Raw genomic sequence first — 16677 nt, 5'->3', positions numbered from 1 at the left:
AAGACAATTATCAGCAAAGGATCAGCATTTTCTATTTTAGTAGCCACAAGAAGTAGCTCCTACTAGTAGCTCTGTGTGTCTTCACCCTTAGGTAACTTTAAGTGCTATAACTGTTGCCTGGCTGGAGGCCGACCCTGTGTATTTTATTCCAGCTTCCCCAAGAGTATTCAAAGTCATCAGGGTTGGACTGGGTTGGCAGAACCCTGTGAAAAAAAACAGACCAGATTGTTGCTCCCCTGTTTGTGTTGCTCCCCTGCAGCCCTCCTTCCCCTGATTGTGGCAAAGATAGTACAATGTATGCAAGTGGGGGGGAAAGGGGCTGGAGGTGGGTAAGCAAGACAGCAGGTGGGCCCCTCGGTTAAAGGCCCCGGTAGGCCTTGCACACCCCAGTCATCAATCCCCAGCATCAATGCACCTCCAGTTGTACCAGTGCTTAGTGCAAGCCCTTATTTTTCTTAATCCAGCACCTGCATATACAATATCTTTAGAAGAAAAAATACTAAGTACCTAAGGTGAAACCCCTTATCCAGAATAAAGGGAAGGCTTTCTCCCATAGAGTACATTTTAAGCAAATAATAATTAAACATGATTTATTTTTTCTCTGTGATAATAAAACAGCAGCTTGTACATGATTGTAACTAATCCGCATGAACCCATATTGGGGGCAAAACAATGTTTCAATTATTAGTAGCAGTCTTTAGGTTTGGTGATCTAAATTACGGAATGATCCCTTATCTGGAATCCAGATACCAGGAATTCTGGATAAGAGGTCCTACACTTGTACTGAAAAGAACTCTAAACAGCTTGTTATTTCCTATAATAACTTATTTACGGAGTTTCAGGCGGGGGGGGCAGACAGCATTAGTCCCCCAACACCCTCCCCTCTCCAGTCCCAGACCACAGAGAGGTTTTGATAAAACATCTTGCTTTTTTTCTCTATAAAAAGACTATGTCACAGTTGGTATTTTTTCTGCTGCAAGAAAAAAATGGCACCACCCTAGGCTCATACCATTTTTAATAGCTGTTTGTGTACTTTTGTACAGTATGGGACCCATTGTCCAGAATGCTTGGGACCTGGTGTTTTCCGCATAAGGGATCTTTCTGGGAGATGGCCTTCCCGTAATTCTGAACTTTCTGGATAACGGGTTTTTCTGATAACAGATAATATACCTGTACCAGGGAGTAGCCTCTATTGTATGTTTATGTATTTTTAATTTTCCCAGAATTTTCATTCCCTCAGTTTGTTTGATGATAGCACTAGAATGCGCTATTGCCGTAAGCGCAGACTGATAGCAAGCCTTGAGGGCACTGCCACTTGGTGGTGGATTTAAGAAAGGCAATAATGTGTATTGTCTGAGCACAGACTACTGGCTATTATCGCTAATAACAATATTGGATGCAGTATTGATTTGAAAACAAGCGTCCCTGAGTGTGGCTCTCAGCCAATATAACAAGAGAATTTCTGCTCTGACATCTGTAGGAACCGTGGAGACAATGCCAAGTTTATAGTTATCACAGCCAATAAGTGTGACAGTAAAGCATGTCATACATTTAACCATCGCACCAAACAAGCAGATCTTTGCCAGATTTGGCCACCTATTTCATGGGCTACTAATAAGTCAAGCCAGGGGATGTCACAATGACAACCACTGAAAAAAATCAATTCAATCAATTAAAAAATATGCAGCCTTTTCATGATTTTTAAAGGAGACATATTGGATAAATGGGAAATCCTATCTGTAACAATGGCCCCTTTATCTGAGCTCCCTATAGATCCTCTCGCTTCTCTTTCTGAGTTGAAATGGAGAGTGGGCGTGTCCTAACGGTCCCTGCCAGAAGCACAGTAGGAGGGGGAGAGCCAATCACAGCCCTGCAGTCACACAAGCACAGACAGGCTTCAGTTCCCTATCAGGTCAGCCTAGCTGCTGATTGGTTCCTATCCCACAGTGCAGGGTACGGAGGGCCGCCGGCTCCCCAGCTCATCCAGAGAATTCAGCCAGCAGGAAGTGGAACAGATGGGCGGGGCTAGTGGGGTTTGGGTGGAATTTCTCAATAAATCAGCCTGAAACACAATTTTCTAGCACAATCCTTCTATATCTAGAGGAGTATAATTCCCTGGTACATTCTTAATTTTTATAGGATATGTCTCCTTTAATAATATGGTTTGGAAAAGCTCCCTAAGCCCCGCCCCCTGCTGATCTGGCTGGCTACTTTAAGACTTAAATAAAATGTAACAGTAGTCGACTGTCCTCAGCCTGCCTTCAGCCTGCGTCCTCCCAATCCCACAATTCCCTGCACACCTGATGTCAATAAGGAAAGGAACATCACAGTGCAAAGCATTGTGGGTTATGTAGCTCCTTCATGGTGTCTGTAAGCTGTGGAGAAGTTGTTACAATTTGTAACATCAATGTTTTAGTCCCTTCTCCCCTGCCAGGCTTTTAAATGATGCAGAAAGAGAAGAACTGTTTTGCAGCTGGAATTCAGCATAAAAATTTGTATTTATTCATATTTTTGAAGGCACAGATTACAGTGATAGGTATATTAGGGGTTTCTGTGTTGCGTGAGACTATTCAAATTTTGGCTCCCCTTGGACCTGCTGAATCTCCAGCTACTAAGATTTTCCCTTCTCAACAAAGTAACCAAAAACTGTTGAGCATTACCTTTGTCGATATTAAAACTGCCACACTGCATTAAAAAAACAAACAAAGTGGGTGGGTTGCTTTTTCATTTGGTTCTCTCCTATTTGTGGCCTGTGTGCCATTAGATTGTATCTAAATAGCTTTGAGTAGCTTTGCCTTCAGCCAGTTATACCTTTAGGGGGGTGCACACATGGGCGAGAGCTCAAGAACTCACATTCTGTGGTGCCAGGCAGAGCTGCAGTTGTAGGTAGTGGGACTAAAAAGAAACCCTATTACCCACAAATTCTGGCCTGGACTGTAGTGATGTGCGGGTTGAAAAAAACTCGACCAACACCCTACCCTTACCCACCCACTCCCAACCCGGCTTCTCCCCTCTATTGATAGACCTGCGCAGGACGGGGCATGTAGGGTGCGCCCCTATAAATTCACAAGTCAGAAGAGAAAATCGTCAGTGTTAGAGCGCGGGCAGGGATGGCAAGCTCAACCCAAACCCACCTGTGACCCATAAGCGATGTGCCAATGTGGGCCCAAACCCGCCTGACCTGCCAGTTCCGTGGGTATCGGGCCGGCCCACACATCACTACTGGACTGGCAATCTGTGCTGGCAAATGCCAGAGGGGCTGTTGTAAGATGCCTTAGACAGTCACTATTCAGTAGGCTGATCGGGTACTGATTGGACCTCTGTGTAGTTGAAATGCCAGGACCTATTATGTATTCCAGACCAGCAGAGATGTATAGATTTTCTGGGAAGAAGATAGTAGGTCTCTTTTATGAAGCACAGGTGCCATTTTGTTTGCATTTAGCACCTTCCGTGGGTTGTGCCCATATACACAGGTCTTTGTGCCCTAGACCAGTGTTCCCCAACCAGTGGCTCGTGAGTAACATGTTGCTCCCCAACCCCTTGGATGTTGCTCCCAGTGGCCCCAGAGCAAGTGCTTATTTTTGAATTTCTGGTTTGAAGGCAAGTTTTGGTTGCATAAAAACCCAGTGTAATTGCCAAAATGTGCCTTCTGTAGGCTGCCAGTCAACATAGGGCTATCAAGTAGCCAATTATAGCTCTCACTGGCACCCCAGGAACTCTTTTCATGCTTGTGTTGCTCCCCAACACTTTTTCCATTTGAATGTGGCTCACGGGTATAAAAGGATGGGGATCCCTGCCCTAGAGTATGAACACTATTTACTGAGGTTATATGTGTTAAAAAAAACTTATTAGAAAGAATAAATTCCTAAAAATCCTGATTTGGGGTTACCAGCACTGTCTGCCCATCACCCTTTCCTTGCCTCTCCCTGCATTTCTGAAGGATTAAACGTAGTGTATTGATTCCCCCCAGCCCACTATGCAAGCAGCCTTTTCATCACTGGATTCCAGGCACAGACTGGTGTCAAACTGCCAATAAGGTCAGATCTGCAAATACCTCAGAAAATGACTCACTGGATATAGACTTTTATGCTCCTTTCCTATGATCCTTAAACCCTGGGAGAGACGTCATTCCAGACCTTCTGCGTCTATTTCAGCCAATATATAATAATAACAGGCCTTATCAGCGGCTTTCAGGATTTAATAGTACAGACGATATCTGATGCGGTTACAGAGGGTGACGCCACAATGGCTTTTGTCAGACCCTCCATTTTTTTTGTTAATCTTCCTAGAGCTACGTGTGTTACATCTGTAATCTCTTTTTGGCTGTAATGCCGACAAGTCCAGCTAGTGATAGGCTAGCTAGAGCATGTAGAATGATTATGGAGGGTACTGTTAAACTACAGCTTCCACAGCCAGATGTAATAATGATGTCAAAGAAGGAGTTAATTTGTAGCAAACTCAAACAGAACTGGTTTATTGTCCAAGACAATCAATGCAATGCAGGGTTATCAATACTCACAAATGTAATGGAATGGCAGGCAAAGAAAGGTACAAGATCAGCAGTATCAAATGATGCAGCACTATGGAGGGTTTCCACCTTAAGTGGTCCGGATCCCTACAGCTGACTTGAATCAGGGAGAAGACTATGGCTGAATTCTCTGTCGCTACTGTGGTCCCTTCACTAAGGAAGCAGAGCCTGTAAATGAGACTACTCCCCCTGTTCTCCTGGTTGGAGCCAAGAAAGCTGCTCTTGCTAACAAAGGCTGACTATCTCACTTTCCTACAAAGAACAAGAACTAACCTGCTCTTGCTATTCTTCATTTACAGGGGTCCCTGCTCCATGACTTACACTAGCGGTACTGGTCCGTCTAGGGCAGAACACTTCTGGAAATTCACTTCAAAAGCCAAAATATGGGATAGTCATTGTTGTAAACATAGATCCAAGCTATTATAGGTGCAAATTAAACCCTCTAGTGGCCAAAGAGGGGAACTACCAAATATAAATCCGCATCAATGCAGAAAGTTAAAAAATATAAACTTTATTACACTCCATTAAAATAAACCCCATGTACAAAGCCTAAGGCTTAAAGAACACTTCTGGGGCCTTGTTGATCCCAGGCTCAGTAGAACATCCACCTGGTTCAACAGATGCATCCAAAGAGGAAGATCCACCCCCTGCTCAACACTATATTACAGTCTGCAGGAAGTGGTCATAAGGCACATAAGCCAATAACATAATACGCTAATAGCAACATAGATACATGGGTATCTGCCATTAACAGTGAAATAAGGAAGTGTAGGGTTTTAAAGCTATAGGGGTTTTTAACCCTATAGGCCCCTACACATTCATTTTCAGTTCATATCAGGGATTTTAGGAGTTAGGAGTATTTGCCACTAGGTTTGGACATTACATAAGGAAATCAAAACGTCTAGAATTTACAGGCAGAATCTCCATGTTTAGATATTTGGATTTACGCTTAAGGTTCTTCCCCTTTGAATTAACTTTTACAATGACTGAGATAGTGCTATTTTGATACAATTTGCCAATAGTCTTCATTTTTTGCAGTTTTTTAATTATTTAGCTTTTTGTTCAGCAGCTCTCCAGTTTGGTATTTCAGCAGCCTTCTGGCTGCTAGGGTCCAATTTAACCTAGCAACTAGGCAGTGATTTGAAACAGAGATAGGAATATCAATACGTGAGGGCTTGCTTGAATAGAACGATAAGCAATAAAAAGTAACCATAACATTAAAATTGTAGCCTCACAGAGCTGCCGGGGTCAGTGACCCCCATTTGAAAGCTGAAAAGAGTCAGACGAGAAAAAGCAAGTAAGTAGGTGCGAAAATAGGGTGTAATCTCTCTGGGGTGAGCTCTATTTTCACCACTTGCTTATAGGCAGTAGAGTTAAGATGGCTTTTTGTGAATGGCAGGACCTCCCCCCCCCCCCCCAAAAAAAAACTACAGGTACAGGTAGGAGGCCTCTTATCAAAAAAGCTTGGGGTTGGGGGTTTTCCGGATAATGGATCTTTCCGTAAGTCTACTAAAAATCATTTAAACATTAATTAAACCCAATAGGATTGTTTTGCCTCCAATAAGGACTAATTATATCTTAGTTTGGATCAAGTACAAGGTACTGTTTTATTATTACAGAGAAAAAGGAAATAATTTCTTTAAAATTAGAATTATTTGCTTATAATGGGGATGGCCTTCCAGTAATTCTGAGCTTTCTGGATAACGGGTTTCCGGATAATGGATCCCATACCTGTATTTGTGATATCGGTATCAAGTTAAGGCCTAAGCCATTCTTCAAATGAAAGAAAACAAAAAGTGGAGTGAATGTAACACAATAAGTGCTTCGTGTAAACCTTAAAAAGCCCCTTATACCAGCCTGTGCAGCTGATGGGCAGCACCTCATTAGACTTGACTAGCTCTCCAGGTAGCAACCACAAGCAGATAACAGGCCTGCGTTGCCAAGGCAACAGGTGAACCTTCTCAAACTTCCTCAGAATTATTTTAGTTCATTCACAGAGAGGTTGGTTAGACCTTTGTTCCTGAAATAAGTGCTGTTATGGAGCTAAAAATAATACAGCTATATAAAACAGAAGCTCACCTCCAGGCAATGCGCTTTCATTATTAGACATGGCATTCTTATGTGAAAAGCAGCACTGAAAAAAACGATGCTGGATACACCATTATAGTTATTACCCCCCCTCCCCCAGTGGACTGTGGAAACACCACATCACAATATATATAGTTCTAGTTTCTAGATATAGTTAGGCTTTCATTGTTTTTAGATGCCAACGAATAAGTGCTGCCAAGTCTGGACTGGGATTCAAAATAGGCCCTGGAATTTCAAATACACAGGGGCCCAAACAGCCCCCAGCAGCACAATAAATAGTGACTGTCTAAGGCACCTTACAGCAGCCCCTCTGGTATTTGCCAGAACCTACAGATTGCCAGTCTTGGGCTGAGTGCTGCATGTTCTTTATAAACCTGTAGGGTGTACAGTAGAACCCCTAAAACAGCAGACCATAAAAATTGTATAAAAAAATGTAAAATCAGGAAAATACATTATGCATTATATGTTGGTGGGACCACAAAGTTCAGCATAAAACGAGGGAAAACTTAAAATCAGTGTATGTAACACTGAGTTTTCACTGGTTGCTTTTTGACACTTACTAGGGAAGCAGCCACCATTTTGTCTTTTCTTAGTTGCTACATTATTTTCTTCATTCACCGGCTGGTGCTAGGCCTGGACTGGCAATCTGTGGATTCTGGCAAATGCCAGAGGGGCTGCTGTAAGATGCCATAGTCAGTCACTATTTATTGGGCTGGTGGGGGCTGTTGGGGCATCTGTGTACCTGAAGTGCCAGGGCCTATTTTGAATCCCAGTCCAAACCTTGCTGGTGCCCTTAAGGTGGCCGTATACTGTAAAATGGCAGGCATAAGAGCAGTCAGTTCATGGGCCGCATCAGTGAGCTGATGTGGTCCCCAATCCGACAGAAAAATCAAACCTGCCTGATTGAGATATGGACGATTTTAGGCCAGATGTCAATCATAGAGGCCCATTGTTGGTGCCCATACACAGGCAGATAAGCTGTCAAATCAGTCTAAAGACCTATATTGGCAGCTGAAATTGGCCAATTTATGGCCACCTTTACTTCATCACACTGCTCTCAGGGACTGGGCTGTTTCATTACTAACCATGCCTGTCAGTGCACAGTGATGTTGGAGCGGAAAGAAGCAGAACTGCATTTTCTCCTCTGGTGTAGATACCGTTATACAATTACTTGGCTATGATTGCTGCTCATTCGTTCTGCCTTCCCCAATTAAAACTAACTGGTTTCCATGGTCAGATTAACAATGGTAACTGGGATTACCTAACCACATGCCCTAAGTAGAACAATGGTAAAGTGAATAATTACCCAGCTGGAATGCTCTGTTGACATTTCTTTCATTTAACTGCTATGGGAAGCCTGAGAGATCAGAACATCCTCTGCAGAGCTATAAAACTACAGGGAGCAATGTCAGTTCAGATTCCTTAAGAAGAGTAGCTCTCTAGCTTTCTGCAACAAGCTGTTGTAAAGACAGGGTGGGTAAGGGTGCTACACGTGTGAATTAATATTCACTCATTGTAAAGTATAAAAATATTTGAAAGATAGCAGACATTCACATCTCAACTGACTGTATCTTTCTGATGAGAACTACACCTGGATGTGACAGTAGGGACAGGAGGCCTTGAGACACAGGAAAGCATGGGGGAGACCTAACAGACATGTAATTAATATATTTGTGTGAAACAGATCATCTTGGAGACGGAGAGATGTAGTTAAATTGACAAACTGTAGTGTATTTAACAATCTCATACTCCAAATAACATTGTTAGGGCTACCTGAGGAGCAAGTCAACCTAATGTCATATTAATACCTGTGCTCGATGCTAGCGTCTTCACAACTGGTCTCAGGATTTTCCGCAAGAAGTACCCTGCCCTCCTTAAAGTATGTCTGCCGCTCATAGTCAGTACAACAACTTGTTCATCCTCAGGGTCGGAGGCAAAGGGCCGTAAGGACATCATGCCCAAGGGGACAGTGCTAAGGTCAGGCTCTGCATGTAGACTTCCACCTGCCAGAGGAACACAGCTGGTTATGCTTCCCATTCAGCCCCTTATAAGCACTCTTGGGGAAAGACAGAGGTACATTCAAGACAACATTACATTGTATAAAGGGACTGGCAGCTGGAGGTGGCATAGACAGAATTATATGCACTGAGTTTGTTACCTAGGCCCTGCAGCAGGTTGTCAGTGTAAGGTGCAACATGAAAACATAAGGATGGATCCACTTCACATATGTAGGAGAATCTTGCATGAATGGCCCCCAAGAGACCTTGTTCAGCCAGTACATTCATCAGTGCTGTGGGAGAAATTGAGAGATCAGCAAGGAGGTATATTCAAGCACTGGTCATATTAATGAAGTACTAGTGCTACTTAAAGCATAATTAAAAACTCCTCCAATCACATATCAATAATGAATAATATATGGTGCTTATAGGAACTCCCTGTATGTCTTCCTGGTCCCTGTCTGTGTTTCACATGAGGGTAGGGTGTGTCCTAATGGTCCCTGCCAGCAGCACAATAGAAGGGAGATAGCCAATCACAACCATGCAGTCACTCAAACAAAGACAGGCTTCAGTTCCCTATCAGGTCAGCCTAACTGCTGATTGGTTCCTGTCCTATAGCGCAGTGTGCTCAGTGCTGCCGGGCCCTGTGTACAGCCTGGGAAAGGGGGCAGCAGGAAGTGGAATGGATTGGAGGGGCAAGTAGGGTTTTGGGGGAAAATTCTAATAAATCAACCTGAAACACAACTTTTCTCAGCACATTCTGTCTATATTTAAAAGGCGTATAATGAACTGGCACATTCTTGATTTTCACTCATTATGTCTCCTTTAAAAAAATACATAGGATGTATCCCATATTCCTTTCCCCATAAATAAATCATATAGTTTATTCAGTGTGTATTATATATACTGTATATAGGCCCTGACTGGTCCTTTTATTCAACAAGTTACTGTCATATTGACATATTTACAGCACAGATTGAGGCTAGGTGCAAAAATCATGGGACTTTGCATCGCATCAAAACTGCTTATAAGGGATTACAACAAGGGATCTGTATGAATTTGGCAGTAATACATGCAGGAGAGGCAGGAGGTGGTAGGAAAATTGGCATTCCCCGGCAAGTCTTGCGCTGAAGAGTACTGGGGCATGGAGCTTGTAGCATGGGGTTCTAATCAGGCTGAAAGTACAGGGTAGGGCTCTTCCTTGTGCTGGATTTTTATTCCGGTGCAGGGAGCAGAGCGCAGAAGCAGCTCTAGAAAGGCCAGTGCATTAACCAATGGAATAAAGATATCATTAATATTTAGATATAATGACAATTAGGAAAACATATTTCATATTGGCAGACTCGTGCTTTGGAACAAGCATTAAAGACACAAATAAGTGCATTCTATTTTCTACTCTGTCCCATTAAAAGCTTTCTACCTTCATAGCACAATGTTATACTTTCCATTTTTACTCTCTAAAGCACATTAGGCCTGGTATTTACCGTATTCACGGAATATTGCAAACAAATTGCAGTAAGTGGTGATATTATAAGTTCTCTTCCCAGAATGCATTTGAGCATGCACAAGTCAGACAAGTGCCTGGAGCTGCCCCCTTAGAAACTATCCAGAAAGTAGTTCTGAGATCAAATGAGAGTGTCAGCTGAGCAACCTAAGCGTGCATGTGTCCAGGACAGCAACCATTTAGGCTAATGCCACTCCTGAACTCGCCAATATATCTGAAATCTGCCTCAATGGTAACCTCCTGTTACTGCGAAAATGGGGCAGATTTCAGCCGCATTGTGTCACGTCTGGTGATGTTACCAGTGTATGTAGGGCCCAAGATGTTGAGAGACACTGACAGACTAGACTAGGAAACTTGCAAAGACAGTGATTTTCACTGTCATAAGGATGAGAGAGTAATCTTGGTTAAAAAAATAGTGCAGTCTAAATAGATTCCTGCAATCTGCCATATTGTGTGTGACAGCAGAGGCATTCATATTCCTCAAAAGAACAGCCCAAACCTACAGATGGTAATGATCAGATGAGTAATATAGAGAATGGCTCACCCAAGGCAAGCAATATGGCAGCTGAAGCTCGCATGAATTAAAACAAATGTAAAAAAAATATGTTCTTTGCACACAGGAAGCTATGCACTCATATTTTACTAAGAAATAATGCAAAATGATCTATTACACCTAATCCTGATTACTTTCATTGTGTCCCCTAAAGAATGAATGCTATTAAGGCCTTCTCTTGCTGCACTGTTGCAAATACAGGCAGAAAATAATCATCTCACAACAAGTAAAACACTTGATGTTTTGGCAGTGATGCATTTGGGCGTGCCTTAACCTTGCAACACAGTCATGTATGGTCTGTATTACCTTGGATGAGTCCTGAGGTGTGGAGTGCAGCATTCTCTTTCCTGAGAAGTAGCAGGAAGCAGTGCAAGCGTGGCTGTGGGTGCTGCATGCGTGGCTGAGCATCGGTTTGGGAGTGGGGCAGGTTAGGGCAAAATACTGATACCTTAATGAGATGGGAATATCTTACAAAAAGCCAGGATGGAAACATACAGTGCAATAAGCTTTATATATTTATGCATTTTAAAATGTACAACATGCACTTTCTGCTTGGTGTTCTATAACAATATTATAGTCTTGGTTTTCTATAATAATAATAATTCCTTATACTGCAATACCTGTACTATCTATAACTTCTTGCTGTCATCAGCATGAAAATGTGTTACTTTCTGCTCCCAAGATTCATTCTGCTTCACTAACAAGCACTACCTGGGTGGGCGACATGCTCAGCATGGCAGCACGTTTAGCTGACAGACGCAGGCGACGGACACCATGAAGAGTAAATCCACGATGCAGACATACGTCTATAACATCTCCATATGCTGCAGAAGGGACAGCGGGGGACACAACCAGAAACACATCCCCTAGAATGGGAGAATAGGCACATATACTGTATGGATAGAAACAATCACTGATACAAATAACTGATTTGCTGATATGGTTACTAGAGTTCCACAGCCTTTCTTTACATTTCCCAATAAAAGCATTTAGCCATAAACATTTAGTTTCACAACAACTAAAATATTGTCTGTTTGAACCCAAAATGTGTCTTTCTACTTGAATGGGGTTATGAAAGCACCCACAAGTAGGGTGTAGAAAGAAGAACCATGATTCTGTAGCTTACCCAGAGTGCTGGCTGTGAGCAAGGCAGGAGGTCGGCACCGATCTGTACTGTGAAACACAGTAATTTCTTTTTCTGAGGCGCTCTGACATGTGAAGCTGGCAGATCTAGGCCAGGAAGATATATTAAGAATATGATACAGCATAATGATATAAAAATCTCTAACATCAAGAGATGGTTTTACCTGGGTTGATTGCTTCTACTGTAAGAATTCTGGAATCCAATATTGACAGTCCCACTGGGAGGAATTCTACCCCCAAACCAGAGACTGAGTTCCTGTAGGAGACGCCCTGATTTTCGGGCCCAGTGTATTATGGGTTCACCCCTCTTGAAGCCATAAATTGCATTAAGTGAGTACTGATCTGTAAGTCGGGCAAGCTGTGGGTCAAGGGGCCCAGCTATTTCAGCCCAGATTTGTTCTGCTTGTGTTCCCCGTAATGCCAAAGCTAATATTGGGAGCGTCTGCCCATCTTCCCCATTGTAAGATGACGGAACATTGTCTAAAAAGAGGTTACAGGGAAATATACATTGTTGATATAAATATGTTGTGGTAAATTCCTTCTCAAACATAAAAGTATAATTTAGAGGTGAAAGCAAAGCAATACCTATATATGAGTGGAGAGCATTTGCCTGCGGATAGAGTAGCCTTACACCACAGACATCCAGTCCTTCAGTTAAGATGATGTGCAGAGCATGGTGAAATGCGACTGGGTCTCTCAGCATCCTTTCAAACACTATTACAGATACCACCTTTGAATAAAGGGAAAGTTATAGCATAGAGATGGCACCAAAAAATAGCAAATGGCATCCTGAAGTCAGGTGACTCAACTCACCTCTGTCTCACTGTCTGTGGGAGTATCAGATGCAGGTAGATTGATCTTCTCCTCTGTTTCCAGCGTCTGCCAGTAAAACCCGCAAGCTGAAGAGAAAACTTTTTCCACTGCCTGCCAACACAAAGTAATATTTATAGTCTCCCACACTACATATGCAGGAATAATTCTTACACTGCCCAGTGCTCTGCAATTCCTGGAAACAACAGATAAACCCATCACATACCAACTTACCAAATTCTATTAAGGCATCACAAAATGCTTACAGTGTGTAGTCTCCAACAATTCCAATTTACAGTATTAAAGGACCACTAAACCCTACGATGTTCCTGCAAAAGTATGCTTCAGACAAGCACACACTCTGTATTCTCTCTTAAAGCTCACAGTATGCATTACACAATGGTTCTCAACGTTCCTAATGCCGTAACCCTTTAATACAGTTCCTCATGTTTTGGTGACCCCCTAACCATAAAATTATATGTGTGTGTGAAATATGTGTTTTCTGATGGTCTTAGGCAACCCCTGTGAAAGGGTCATTGACCCCCAAAGGGGTCCCGACCCACAGGTTGAGAACTGCTGGTGTGACAGGTATAGAACCCATTATCCAGAATGCTCGGGACCAAGGGGTTTCCGGATAAAGGGTTTTTCAGTAATTTGGATCTCTATACCTTAAGTCTACTAATAAAAAATAAAACATGAATTAAACCCAATAGAACTGTTTAGCATCCAACAAGGATTACTTGTATCTTAGTTGGGATCATATATAAGATACTGTTTTATTATTACAGAGAAAAATGAAACCAGTTTTAAAAATCTAAATTATTTGATTAAAATGGAGTCTATGGGAGACAGGCTTTCTGGATAACGGGTTTCTGGATAACGGATCCCATACCTGTAGTAGTGTATCTGAAGCAAACGCACCAGTTTGCAGGGGTACTGGTACATTACATTATATAACTTCAAAACACTTTCACTTTGATGTTACTGTTCCTTTGAAAAAGTTAAAAGCTTTATGCAATAAATTCACATTACCAGACTGAACGTTAATTACATTTAATTAGTACATCCCTTTCTAGTTGTATTTTGTAGAAGGGACCCCAATATATTACACTATTAACCTTAGCTCAGTTTCTTCATCTTGAAAGATGACAGAAAGCAACACAGAACTATTAAAACTGGGTGGGTTGCTAATTGAGTACAGTATCCTTTTATGTCCCCCATCTCCAGATACATCCTTTTTTGTTTGTCATACAGTGAGTTCCAGTGCTAGCCTACCTCTGGTGCAGAATTCAGGGTGGCAATACTGCTTAGTCGCACAGCTGGCACTTCAAGTGGGAGTGGAAAGAGCTTTCCGTGCAAACGCTCTGCCAAATCTTCATTCCACCAGATAACACTCTGCAGGGTGTCGTGTGATAGAAACAAAGACACCTGCTGGTAGAAACTGGAAGTCCCTCGTAAATCTTGTTTACCCTGTGTTGAAAAATTAATTTTAGATTTTCCGCTATACACAACAAACATTCACTGAATCACAAGCAAGGCTAGCATCTCGTATGCAGTTTATTGTATTACTAAACTAACAGGCTGGTGGCTGACTGAATCAACTGCTTTTTCAATTCAACAAAAAAAAGGGATAAGTATTTTTTATTAACTTTATTCAGAATCACTGTGTTTTCTAACTGTTGGGTTTAAATTTTTTCAAAAGTATTTGCTCTTTTTGGTGCCAATTTACAAAGTTTGGTTAACTATAAGGCTTACAGCAGGTTTGCCAGAGTTACATTCCTTTGTAATTACCCTCAGTTTGAGGGGGTGGGGTTTGATTAGTTCACCTTAACAGACTGTTGAAATAGAACCACTGGCACTCCAGTGGAGCTTGCTCTGGTGGTAGGTGTTCTATAAGTGATTGCTCTTGAAGTGGGGGCTCTATAAGTGGAGTTATAATCACAGGAGTTACAAACTAAGGGAGTTAAAACAAGGTAAAAAAAAAAAAAAAAAAAAAAATTTTTTTTGTTTATTTAATAGCCTTTTTTCACCAATTTTTGTTTAACTGTTTCTGTAACTGGGAGAATGAGTGGCAGCAACATTGAAGGTATGACACAGTGCACAGCCTGCCGCATGTATGCAGTTGTGGAACAACAGTTCCAAAGTGCATACCTCTGTTGTGGATGTGAGCGAGTTGCCACTTTAGAGGCTCGCGTTAGAGCACTAGAGGAACAAGTTGCAACACTGCGTTCTATTGACAATCTTGAAAGAAGTCTCTTGCTAACTGAACAAGAACTAGCGGGGTCAGATAGTATGGGGGGAGGGGAGCAAGGAAAGGATGATAGGGCAGTAAGCTGGGTGACAGTTAGAAAATCGAGTGTGGGGAAAAGAAAAAGGGAGGCTGCTCCAGGGTTTGCGCATCCCAACAGATTTGCCAGATTGTGTGAAGAAGATGGGAGTGTGAACTCTGGACTGGCGGTTCTAGATGAGGCTGATCTCTCTAACAGCCGGGAGACCAGTTTCTCTAGTAGTGGTGGGGAGGAGAGCAGAGCTAGGCCTAAACAGATGGTGGTTATAGGGGATTCGATCATTAGGAAAGTGGACAGGGTAATCTGTCGAGCGGATCGCTTCAACCGGACAGTTTGCTGTCTTCCTGGTGCCAGGGTTCGGCATGTGGTTGATCGGGTCGACACATTATTGGGAGGGGCTGGGCATGACCCGGCTGTCTTGGTACATATCGGTACTAACGACAAAATGAACGGTAGGTGGGGGACCTTAAAGAGTGAGTTCAGGGATCTAGGCTCTAAAATTAAGCAAAGGTCCTCCAATGTAATTTTTTCGGAAATTTTGCCGGTGCCGCGTGCTAGTTTAGGGAGACAGCGGGAGCTTAGGGAGCTAAATGCGTGGCTAAAGTCTTGGTGTAGGAAGGAAGGGTTTGGGTTCCTAGAGCACTGGGCTGACTTTTCTTTGGGGTACAATCTATACAGCCCTGACGGATTGCACCTCAATGGAAGGGGGTCTACTGTGCTAGGGGAGAGAATGGTTAAGAGGCTGGAGGAGTGTTTAAACTAGACAAGGGGGGGGTTGGTAAGCTAGATTCTTATGGGAGAGCTAGTGTAGATGGGGCAGTGGGACCAGTAAAGGGTTGTGGGGGAGGAGTGAGGGGGGCATATAGTTTATCAGATAAGGAGCTTCCATTGTTACAAGGGAAACAGACTAATTTTCACCTTAGCTCTAACTGTCCTTTAGCTAATGTAAGCTGTAGAGGAAGAAGTAGTAATCTCCGCTGCATGCTGGCTAATGCGCGTAGCTTGTCGGGAAAAATAGGGGAGCTGCAGGCTATTGCATGTATTGAAAATTATGACTTAATTGGTATCACTGAGACCTGGTGGGATGAAAAATGCGACTGGGCAGTGAATTTAAATGGGTATACGCTTTTTAGGAGGGACAGAGGGATTAAAAAGGGTGGAGGGGTTTGTCTTTATGTAAAGTCAGATTTAAAGCCATGTAATAAAGACATTACCAATGAAAACGTTGAATCTCTTTGGGTAGAAATTTCAGTAGGGCTGAAGGTCACAAAGAAAATGATCATTGGTGTATGCTATAAACCACCCCGTATAGATGAGGGGGATGAGGCCCAGCTACTTTTGCAAATGGAGGAGGCTTCAAAATTGGGTCAAGTTGTTATTATGGGGGACTTTAATTATCCGGACATTGACTGGAGTAATGGGGTGGCTAAGTCAGAAAAAGCTAGTAGGTTTGTAAATATGCTAAATGACAACTTTTTATTTCAGGTGGTTCAAGAACCTACTCGGAATGAGTCTATTTTGGACCTGGTAATATCTAATAATACTGAACTTATCTCTAACATTTGTGTGGGTGAGCATTTGGGGAACAGTGATCACAACATGGTCTCCTTTGAGATAATGCTACAGAGACAGCTCTATAAGGGAGTAACTAAAACGCTCAATTTTAGACGTGCAGACTTTGCCAGTTTAAGGGCATCTCTGCAATGTGTCAACTGGGAAAGGCTTTTCATGGGGTTAGACACAGAAGGAAAATGGAACATCTTTAA

The 16677-nt window shown here is 42.5% G+C and overlaps 1 protein-coding gene across 1 annotated transcript in view; it reads right to left on the bottom strand.

The window, feature by feature from the left end:
- Positions 1 to 16677, bottom strand: part of c16orf71 (chromosome 16 open reading frame 71) — a 78178-nt gene that overhangs the window by 42023 nt on the left and 19478 nt on the right. The window contains exons 12-20 of the mRNA XM_002932457.5: positions 13899 to 14093; positions 12627 to 12737; positions 12399 to 12543; positions 11978 to 12293; positions 11797 to 11900; positions 11382 to 11536; positions 10977 to 11118; positions 8775 to 8906; positions 8425 to 8619 (exon numbers count right to left, since the gene is read on the bottom strand). Of these exons, the coding sequence (XP_002932503.3) occupies positions 8425 to 8619; positions 8775 to 8906; positions 10977 to 11118; positions 11382 to 11536; positions 11797 to 11900; positions 11978 to 12293; positions 12399 to 12543; positions 12627 to 12737; positions 13899 to 14093 (1495 nt within the window). The remainder of the gene's footprint in view (positions 1 to 8424; positions 8620 to 8774; positions 8907 to 10976; positions 11119 to 11381; positions 11537 to 11796; positions 11901 to 11977; positions 12294 to 12398; positions 12544 to 12626; positions 12738 to 13898; positions 14094 to 16677) is intronic.

The sequence above is a fragment of the Xenopus tropicalis genome, chromosome 9 (assembly GCF_000004195.4).
Source record: "Xenopus tropicalis strain Nigerian chromosome 9, UCB_Xtro_10.0, whole genome shotgun sequence".
Taxonomy (NCBI): domain Eukaryota; kingdom Metazoa; phylum Chordata; class Amphibia; order Anura; family Pipidae; genus Xenopus; species Xenopus tropicalis.
This window is presented reverse-complemented; position numbering and strand designations above follow the sequence as displayed.